Below are 11,239 nucleotides of genomic sequence, written 5' to 3'. Positions count from 1 at the left end.
TTTAATATCATTTTTAAAGTGTTTTACTTAATGAAGATAAAATCGGAATATGCCCCCCCAAACCACTTAAAAAAACCATGAAAGACACATTTTTAAGAGTTTTGTATCTCCTTTAAGCCTCTATGAATTCCATATTGATGCATATATGCATATGTGAATACTATATATGAATTGTAATCTTGGTTAAATTACATATGAAGCTTTATGTACTTCCTTTTCCACTTCATATTATCCTGTCAACAGTCCCTAATGTCACTGAAATTCACCAAAGGCTTCATTTTTAATAACTGCCTAATATTTCTTAATATGAATTTACCATATTGATTTATTCATTTCCCTCTCATATAGTTTAATCCAAATTTGTCGTCATTATAAACGTTTCAGAAGCGTAGCCAGTTCCAATCTTGGCTCGTTATTCTTACGCCGACGGCCAAAGCATCATTTCAACATGTCCTGAGAAGCGGAGAAAGGATGTGAGATGTCACAGCGTGGAAACATCATGGCTGCAAGGATCACATCGATCCTGTCCCTCATCACCATTGGTGGATAAGGAAACAGAAATTCAGACGGCTTAAGAAACGTCTCCGACGTCACACAGCTAGTCACCAGAAGAACTGATTTGCACCCCAGTTGGCCTCATGCCAAATCCACACTTTTTCCTGTATGGTGTTTGCACTCGTTCTGACCTATGCGATTTTACTTTGTAACTCCAGAGGGATCCTGAAGATCATGAGAGTATGGTGAAGTAAGACCTGCCTTAGAGCTGGAGTCACGTGTTTTACCAGCGGTACAAAGCAGTATGTCTCTTTGCTTCTTCAAATTGAATCCGGTCCTCCTCTCTCAGTCTTTGAAGGTCTTCCTTCTGTGTGCGGGCATTTTATTCTTAGTAACGCCCCCACGCAGAGCACGCATGCGCAGGCGCATAGGTAAGAAAACCTCAAGGGCTTTGTCATTGAAGTGTCAGTAGTCCCAGTCAGTATTCAACTGTGTCAGAGAGAAGAACAGAAGGCTAATAATGGTCTTCTGCTGTCCCTGTAGCCGTTGCTGCCACATGGTGTCACTGTTGAAACACAGGCCGGCCTGCCCCAGAGCGGTCTCCGTCGTCCTGGAACTGGCCGTGGACCTCCCGACCTCAACATCCCCCTCCCATAACGCACCTGGTGACCTGGGGGGTCTGATCCAATCCCGGGCTGCTCCACCTCAGCATCTCTGAGTCTCAAGGATCAAAGAAACCTTTTCTTCTCTCAGATCAGCTTCACCTTCAATCCCCTGGGAGGGAGACATTTTGTTCAGAGGAAACATGCACCTGGTTAAGTACATGAATCAAGGTATATCAAGGTTTCACTATATGCATTTGTTGTATTCAGGTCATTGTGGTAGGTGAACATGACTATTCCTATGGAATAGCAGACCCACCGCTCAGCTTCTTGAGCTTGGTAAGTTTCCCTGTAACCAATGGTAGAATATTAATACCTTTTGTCCCAGAAATCATTTGGGAATGGTCACTGGTCTGTGCTCAAGAAGGGGTGCCAGGCACTTTCCTATGTTGTCATCTCTCAGACCGCTCCCGTTCTACTCTTCCTTCCCAAACTAGTATGAATATTTCTTTTCTCTTTCTCCTGGGCATCTTGGGGACTTTCTCTTTCCTCCTCATGGATCTATGCCTGCAAAACGTCTTTGTAGAAAAGCTGAGAAAGCTTTTCTGGTCCCTTCCCCATTTATTTTTCATTCTTATTTTGTAACACAAGCCTGGGCTGCCTCCTTTGGATCTGGGATCTGTCTGGATTTACTTTGGATTTGGTATCTGATTTTCAGATTGTTTAGGCAAATACCACTACTTCCTTCACTTGATTTTGTTTGTCCTTTTGATCTTTTGATTTTGACCCACCTGTCTCTGTTCACAGTGTGCAGATGGTTACTGCTTTAGTGGAGCTAGTGTAACTAGTGACCTCCCTAGTTGATAATGCTTGGGCATGTGTAATGGTGTTTCACAGGAGGCATCGTAGTACAGTGTTTGGATTCAAAACAGTTAAGGACTACTGCTACCACAGGATCTTTAAGATCTCTAGCATCATCACAACATGGAGATTGTTTCTGCTGGACCAAAAGAGGGCAGAGAAGAAACCCTTATTTTTGCCTTGAGTGTTCAGATACATAGAAGACATGTTGGCTCGCATGGCTCTACTCACAGGTAAGAACCACTGGCAACATTCACTGTGGCCAAAAAGAAAGAAGCAGATATCCCAGGGCAGGTCAAACTGGAGACGAGAATTACACTGAGGAGGATATAGACCTGTCCAGCCCAGAGCTTGTTACCTTAGTGTGCCATTACAAATTCATTGTGAGTAATTAGTATGCATAGTAAATTACATGCCATTCTCAACAGATCCTGTGACATCTTAGCAAAGTGTTTCCTTCCTGCCAGAATGAAAGACAATCTCATCACCCACTCTCAGGATCCGGTTGCCTCTGGGACTTCTCATGACCAATTGCCCTCTCTTCTGTGTCTTCAACCCCTTGCTTTGTGTCGATCTCCTTCCCATCAGCTCTTAACACATCCCAGTCCCTTCCATTTTAAAAAGCTTTATATCACTTGCAGAGTAATCTTTGCATTCTGAGAGTAGTGCCCTTTATCTGTAGTTAGACCACTGACCAGAGCCTACAAGAGTGACCTTGCCCTGGTGTCTGCCAAAAAACTGCTCATGACCTGAATGACCAATTGCAACATCAATAATTTGAAAATGTTTGAGGCCATAATGCAATGCTAGGACCCACAACCCATATGCCTCTAATCTTGTTTGCCTTGATTCCCTGCTTGCTTTGGTCATCCTCAGAAGTCCAAGCCTCTGCAGACATTCATTACTACCCGAAATCTCCTTTATGTTCTCTTTATACCCTTAATCTGTCCCAATCTGCAGCCTTCCCTTCCATTCCTGTCACTGCTCTGTGATTGGCCATCTCCCCTCCATCTTAGTCAGCTCAAGCTGATATAATGAAGTACCATAGATTGAGTGTTTAAACAATAGACATTTATATCTCACAGTTCTGGAGGCTGGGGAATCCAAGATCAAGGTGCTGATATATTCTGTTCCTAGTGAGAGCTTTCTTCCTAGCTTGTGGACAGCTGCCTTCTCACTGTGTCCTCACATAGAAGAGAGAATGAGCTCCAGTCCCTCCCTCCTCTTAGAAAGGTACCAATTCCATCATGGGGGGCCCCCACTCTCATAGCCTCACCTAAACCTAATCACCCCCCAAAGTTCCACCTCCAAATACCATCTCATTGGGGATTAGGACTTCAACATGAATTTTGGAGGGACACGAACATTCCGTTCGTGGCCCCCCACCCCTAATGCATTCCTTCTCCCATAAAAAATACATTAATTCCATCCTAACATCCCCCCCCCCCGCCAATCTCAACTTATTCCAGCGTTAACTCTAGAGTATAAAGTCCGAAGTCTAAATACTATCTAAATCAGAATGGGTGAGACCCAAGGTACAATTCATCCTGAGGCAAAGTTCTCTCCAGCTGTGAACCTGTGAAACCAGGTAAGTCATATACTTCCCAAATACAATGGTAGGACAGTCATGGGATAGACATTCCCATTTCAAAAAGGAGAAATAGGGAAGAAGGAAGGGGTGATGGGTTCTGAGCAAGTAAACATCATTAGATCTAAAGGCTCAAGATACTCTTTGTTTCAGTGCTCTGCTTTCTGGACCCAGTGGGTGGAGGTCCTCCTGCCTCTGTTGCTCTGCTGGGCAAGGGTCATATCCCCAAGGTGACCGCCATCTTGCCAGTTGAAACTGAGGCAATGGCCCTCTTCTCTGAAACTGAGGAGGCAGCTCTGATGGTGTCTGAATTGCCTTTGGGGTCATTATTCACTTGTCTTGAAGGGAATTCATTCATACTGGAATGGTCATGGATCTATAGGAGCTAAGAAATCTGACAGCCTTCTTCCAATTTGTTCCATATCCTTCTCCACCATCAAATCTTTTTTTTTTTTTTAACATTCTTTCAACTAGTGGCTTCTACCAGATGTCTGGCAGGTGACTGAGGAAATTGCTTCCCCTAGAGCCCTCCAATCGGAGGCACTGTTTTTCTCTCTAGTGCACCACATACTTCTGAACGACATGGTGGGGCAGGTGTCCTCTTAATTCTAATCAGCACTTCTGGATTGTTGGCCTCTTTTCCTTCCTTCCTGTCTTTCTTTCTTCCTCTCTCCCTCCTTTCCTTCCTTCCTTCCTTCCTTCCTTCCTTCCTTTCTCTCTCTCCCACTTTCTCCCCCTCTCTCTCTCTCTCTCTCCCTGAAAAAGTCCATGCTCACACTATTGGATTCTACCATGGTATCAGAGTCCCAGCAAGGAAACAGCACACTCAAAGTAGGAACATTCAAAGAAGGCTTTAAAAAGGGAGCATTCAGAAAAATACAAACAGGGTGTAGAGAAACCATGCAGAATAGTGGCAGGAACCTGGAGCTAAAACCAGAGGTCACCTCAAAGGAGGAAAGAAGGAGTTATTATCAGAACCCAGAATGGGAGACTTGTAGGATTGGCTGCCTTGAGTGATTGGTGACCTTCAGCCAAGGGACAGTCAGCCTGATCCAACCTGGGGAATAAATATTCAGGCCTCCCTGCCTCTAGTCTCCTGAGAGGCTCTCCAGTGTTGAACCAGAAACCAGAGGGCAAGGGATCCCCTTGAAGTATTGCATCTGGGAGTGTCTGGGGCACAGAACAAGTGCAGGGTTGACCTGATGGGCAGATGGTCTCCAGCCAGTGTAATCGTTTTCCTCTCTCCCTCTTTGCTTTATACTGACCTCCTGGCCTCTCTCCCTCATTCACTGAGAGCTTCCTCACTAGAGCTTTCTGCTTCTTCCTGACTCATATCACCCTTCCCAGTGACTTGGACATCCTGGGACATGTCCTATCGGGCATGCTGGCCTCTCAGTTCCTTGACCAATATTTCTCCAATCATCTTTTCCTTCCCTCCCCTGCCAAACTTCCACTCCCACAGTCCAACCGGGAACTTGTCATTGGGAGAAACTGTACTGACACTGAAATCCTCAATTTATCCCAATTCGGCAACCACCTCCCTTCCTAACAGCTCATGGACTCAAATACTCTTACTGTAACAATTCTTATCAGTTAATTATCTCCAGTTAATCTACCCCAATACTTTCTATCTAACACCCCCCTCCTGTTTTCACGGTCTTCCTTGTGCAACTCAGAACCCATGGCTTATCATCATTATTCCTCTCTTGCAATCTCCTTAACCTTTTCTTTGCTCCTTGTGTCATTTTTGCCTGGTAAAATCCCAGTCTGTGATGACTCAACCATCCAACCACAAGTTCTGTGCTTACATACAGACAGATGCTCATTGCAGGAGGAAAGAGATGCAGTCAGGCCAACTGGTTTCCTTTTAAAGAAATCATACAAAATTCCAAGGGGACACTTGACTCTGACAGACAACTAACCTGGACTTGTTTTATAAATTGCTTTCTCACGTTTTGAGTTAACTGTTTTGTTCCTTTTCTTTTCTCCATAAATTTTTCATTCCCCCTTCTTATACTTTCATCCGCACTCTTAACTTGGATTCATATTTCCCTTAAACATCGAAATCATTAGTTAGAAATTTTTCCATCTTTTCACTTCCAAGTCCAGAAACACTCCAATCCTTCATTTGGGCTCTGCATCCCATCACTTTTAGCTCTCTCATATTTTTTTAATATATACTTTTTAGATTTATTTATTTTAGGGGGGGAGAGAGAGAGAGGGAGAGAGAGAGCAAGCAAGCAGGGAGAGGGCAGAGGGGGAGAGAGAGAGAGAGAGAGAGAGAGAGAGAGAGAGAGAATCCCTAAGCAGACTCCATGCTGAGCACGAAGCCCCAAGTGGGGCTTGATCCCAGGACCCTGAGATCATGTCCTGAGCCTAAATCAAGAGTTGTCCACTCAACCGAATGAGCCACCCAGGCGCCCCTCTCTCCTATCCTTTGATTCTTGGATTCTCATACTCACCCTCCAGCTTTGTTTCTTTCTTTCTCTTTGAAGTGGACCATCTCGCAGGAATATTATCCTCTGAGGGTACTAGAGTCACTCTTCTGACTTTCCCTTTCCTCCCACTCTCACTTATTTCTCTACCCCCTTTCCTTTGTTTTGGCTCCCTACGGGCCACTTTATCATTTTCTTCTCCCTACTTGGTAGCTTTTCCTCACGCTCCTTCCCTGGAATCTCCTGCAAGGAAGTGAGGCTATAAAAGCCAGGAGAGTAGTTACTTTTGGAGGGAGAGAGCTGTGATTGGTATCAGACACACTGGGGGCTACTGGGAGCTACTAGGGTTCTTTTGATCTGTGGAGTACAAGAGTCTGTACTTCATAATAATTCACAAAGCTATGCCAATTAAGTAAGTAACATTAAAAACTTATTCATACAAATTTGCTCATTATTTTCTCTTTTCATCCTTTTAATGTCTGCAAGATCTGTGGTGATAGCCCTTTCTTCATTTTTAACATTATATGGGTGCATGGGTGTGTGTGTGCTTCTCCTTTTATTTTGGGGGATCAGAGTTTATCAGGTTTGTCAGTTTTTCAAAGCTTTGTTGATCTTTTTTAGTTTATAATTATTTTTCTTAGTTTATTTTTTATATTCCATCTTACTGATTTCATTTCATCATTCCCCCCCCCCCCCCCAGGTTATCTGGGCAATTTACTATTCTTTTACTGAATTTCTGTGATTGACTCTTAGCTCATTAAAATTTCAGCCTTTCTTCTTTTCCAATATAAACATTTTAGGTTATAAATTTCCTTCCATTTTTCATTACCATTAGTTGAATATATTTTTTTAAAGATGTATTTATTTTATTTTTTAATTTTTTAGAAGATTTTATTTTATTTTAGAGAGAGAGTGTGTGCGTGGAGGGAGAGGGGAGGGGCAGAGAGGCAGTGAGAGAATTTTGAGCAGATGTCCTACTGAACTGAGTGTGGAGCCAGAGGCGAGGCTCCATCCCACACCCCGAGATCATGATCTGAGCCAAAATCAAGAGTCCCACATTCAACCAACTGAGTCACCCAGGTGCCCAACTAGTTGAATATTTTTAATTTCCATTGCAATGTCTTCTTTCACCGTGGGTCACTTAAATGTGTATTTCTGAATTCTAATATATGCGGATTATACTTATTTGTTGTGATTTATTTCTTGATTAATTACACCGTGATTAGAGAACATCCTGTGTAGTATTTTATATCTTTGAAATTTGTTAAGACTTTCTTTGTGCCTCAGCATATGGCCAAATTTTATAAAGGTTTCAAACTTGTTTGAAAAAAAGATATAGCCTTCATTGCTGGGTGCAGGGTTATATATTTATAGATCTGTCTCCATTAGTTAATATTAATTATGCTGTTTAAATCTTATATATGCTTATTGATGTTTTGTCTGTTTTGTTGACAGTGTTAAAATCTTCCATTATGATTGTGTTTCTCACCTTTCCTTGTATATGTGTATATTTTAAATTTAATTCTATGTATTTAATTTAATTTATTTATTATTGTAATTTTTAAAATATATGTATATTTTTAAAAATTTCTGGAGCCACAATAACATGTATACACAAATGTAAAATTTGTTTTATGTTTCTGATAAATTATACCTTCTATCATTATGAAAAAAACTTTCTTTAGTTTAATGTCTGCATGGTACATCTTTCTTATTATTATTGCTTTTTTTCCTCTGAGTTCTTATGTTGCATGTCTCTTATGAATAACTTAAAGCTGTTATCATTGTTATTGTTTTTTTATACAATCTGCAAGTCTATACAATCTGAATCTTTTCATCCACTTACACTTAATATAATTAGCAATATATTTGGGTTAAAATTCTCCCTTATTATGTATATTCTATTTGTTGAACCTATTTTATGTGTCTTTTGTTTTTTCCTTTTTACCTCTTTTTGGATTGATAATTTTTATGATCATATTTTTTCATTTATTTGAAATTATACACTATTTTTCTTAATTAATACTCTGGAATTTATACTATGCATTCTTAACTTCTTAAAGTCTAACGTTACTTGATATTTTTCCTTTCCTCCAGGAAAACATAAGCATGTGAGAAGACATTTTCTCCATGTATCCCCTACCTGCTCAAAACTATGGCCATTATGGATTCGGCAGCCGCCACTGAGCAGATCGGACGTCACTTGAACGCGCACCTCGTTCCGCAGCTTCCTCTGCAACCATGTCTGACAAACCCGATATGGCTGAGATTGAGAAATTCGATAAATCGAAATTGAAGAAGACAGAAACTCAAGAGAAAAATCCACTACCTTCAAAAGAAACGATTGAACAGGAGAAGCAAGCAGGCGAATCATAGTGAGGCGCGTGCCGCCAATATGCACTGTACATTGCACAAGCATTGCCTTCTTATTTTACTTCTTTTAGCTGTTTAACTTTGTAAGATGCAAAGAGGTTGGATCAAGTTTAAATGACTGTGCTGCCCCTTTTCACATCAAAGAATCTGAACTACTGACCAGGAACCCCAAGCCTCCTTTCCATCTGCCTGTCTGGCTGGCAGGGAGGGAAATAACGTATGCTCGTGAAGGAAGCTGGGTGAGACCACCAGTAACATTAAGTTGGCCCAAGGTATCTGGCAGGCTGTACAATGCAGTTTAATCAGAGTGCCATTTTTTTCTTCGTATGATTTTAATTATTGGAATGCACAATTTTTTAATATGCAAATAAAAAGTTTAAAATGTGAAAAAAAAAACTATGGCCATTATGTGTTTTATTTCTCTTTGAATAGAAAATAAATCCCATAAGACATTATTGTTACTTGTTTTAGTGTTTATTTAGATTAAGTGTTTTGCTTATCACTTTATTTACTCTTCATTTCTTCTAGCATCTCTGACCTTCTATTATGTGAGCATTTTATTTCTTCCTGGAGAGTGCTATTTGTTGCTTTCTTTAATTTATAACATTCTCTATGATTCTTAGCCGTATATTTGTCTGTCTGTGTAATGTGCTGCGTAGATATTTCTTTCCAGTTCAAAGTCTGAAGTCTGGCTTGATCTGCTCTTAAACCTGTATCTCTAGTTCTTAATTTCCATTGACTATTTTAATTATAGAATCCAGCATACTTTTATTTCTAGTTCTTATGTCATTTCATGTTTTTTCAGTTCCCTGATAAAATTTGCAAGCTTGGCTTTTATGTCTTTTGGTAATAGTAAGTATATTTCTTTGACTTGTTAGGTTTTAATGATAGATTCTAACATTTTCCACCAAAACCTAGCTCTGCTTCCTGCCTGAGAATTATACTTACGTATCATGTGTGACCATGGTAGCAGAAGTGATGTGTGTCACTTTGAGGCAGAAGTTTTTAGAGTCAGTACATGCTTCACATGCTCTTCTTCCCTTTTGCTGTGATGTTTCGGAAAGTGCCTCTTCTTATCAGCCTGCAACCCAGAGTGAGGACGATAATGATGGGGATCAGTGCCACCATCCTATTTGTGATGGACATATAAATGTGGCACAGAAATAAACATGTGTTGTTTGAAGCCACTGAAATTCTAGGGTTGTTTACTCCTGCAGTGTAATCAGATCCATCTGACTGAAACAGAAATTAGAATCAGGACTGGAGTGCTATTTTAATGAACAACCTTAAATATGTGGCTTTGGTTTATAGGCTAGGCACTAGTTTGCAAAGAAACTGGTAATGGAGGTTAGAAGCATGGTAATCCATGTTATGTAGTGGCAAATTACTTAGTAAAATGGTTGCCTGTGTTAACTTAGAAGGCAAACTGTATGCCCAATAAATCCGTAGCTTTGTGGGAACACAAACTTTTAGGAGCATGCATTGCTGCTCTTGACTGCATTTGAAAGTTCATCACAAGAAAGAGACAAGATCAGAACAATGTTGGCTGATTTGCAAGCAAGAATGAAAAAGAATAGAGATCGCCTACGTATTCAGGGACCTGTAGGTTGACAAGAAAAATACATCTCAAACTGAAGCATCGCAAGATAAAATTGAGAAATTCTTGGAATGTGAAAGGCTAATGAAGACTCAGTCTTAAGGTAAGGATCAAATATAGAGCATGTTTATCACACTGGTTGTTAAAATTTTGGAAGAGATTAACATTCTCCCAGTAAATACTTTCAGCTGGACAAAATGGCTCAAGAAAAGGAGACTGTGTGTGGCTTTCCCACTGATGCCTTATGAACACAAGGTAGCTGCACTTAAGCTGGCTATGGGGCATGGAACAAGAAAACTGATCGGAAAAAATAGATGACAAGATGCCTAAGTTTTTGAGAGAATTATACAACACAAAGAAGCACCAACTGGGACAGAAAGAGACTATGATTGATACTTAATAAGCCACTTAGACACCTGCTGTTTATTCGTAATTTGAAACCTAATCCCCAATGTGATGGCATTTGGAGGTGGGGCCTTTGGAAGGTGATTAGGTCATAAGGACTGAGACCTCATGAATGAGATCCACGCCCTTATAAAAGAGACCGGAGAGAGACCCCTTCCCCCTTCTGCCTTGTGAAGACACAGGAAAAAGACAGATGTCTATGAATAAGGAAGAGGAACCTCACCAGACACTGAATCCGCCAGCGCCTTGATCGTGGAGTTCCCAGTCTCCACAATTGTGAGAAATAAATTTCTGTTTACAGGCCACCCAGTCTGTGGTGTTCTGTTAGAGCAGCTCGAACAGCCCGAAACAACACCCATACTTTCATCAGAGAGAAGCTGGCTGAGAAGCTGGGCTCTCAAGGAAGGCATATTCTTCAATACTCTCTCAAGTTGTGGCCAAGGACAGTAATAGAAAAAGGGAGGCCCTCTGCTGGGCTGAGCCAAGGGGCATGGAGGACAGTGGGCTGGGAGGTACCACCAGAGAGCAGAGCACATGCCACCCCCAGCAGTTGAAGTCCTCATGGCTTCTGCTCAGCAAGATTTTGAATTTGCTATTTACTAGTGACTTCTCTCTCTCTCTCTCTCTCTCTCTCTCTCTGTGTGTGTGTGTGTTTCTCAATTCCTCTCTCTTTTTTTCCTCTTTCAGTAAAAGCAAGTGTACCAGTATTATCCTTTCCCACTATCTTTTGGCAGTGTGAGAAGCAGATACTTTGTCTCTTTAGTTCCTGAGTCTCCAGATCAAGAAAAGCCACATCTAGATCTGATGTAGAAACTATGGTGTATCGCTCAGAGATCCTGGCTTTGAGCAGTGATTGGATGGAAGTTTTGGATGTCTCCCTTGG

The 11,239-nt window shown here is 41.2% G+C and overlaps 1 protein-coding gene across 1 annotated transcript; it reads left to right on the top strand.

The window, feature by feature from the left end:
• The first annotated feature begins 8,213 nt into the window (after positions 1 to 8,213).
• On the top strand, positions 8,214 to 8,497 carry LOC114215850 (thymosin beta-4). The gene has a single exon (XM_028112054.2). The coding sequence runs from the start codon at positions 8,223 to 8,225 to the stop codon at positions 8,355 to 8,357; it is 135 nt and encodes a 44-aa protein (XP_027967855.1). The 5' UTR covers positions 8,214 to 8,222; the 3' UTR covers positions 8,358 to 8,497.
• The last annotated feature ends 2,742 nt before the right edge of the window (positions 8,498 to 11,239 follow it).

Source organism: Eumetopias jubatus, unplaced genomic scaffold, assembly GCF_037043125.1.
Source record: "Eumetopias jubatus isolate StellerSeaLion01/CBP00866 unplaced genomic scaffold, mEumJub1_p1.0 scaffold_3, whole genome shotgun sequence".
Classification (NCBI taxonomy): Eukaryota; Metazoa; Chordata; class Mammalia; order Carnivora; family Otariidae; genus Eumetopias; species Eumetopias jubatus.
The sequence above is the reverse complement of the archived record's forward strand: the minus strand, read 5'-3'. Positions and strand labels throughout refer to the sequence as shown.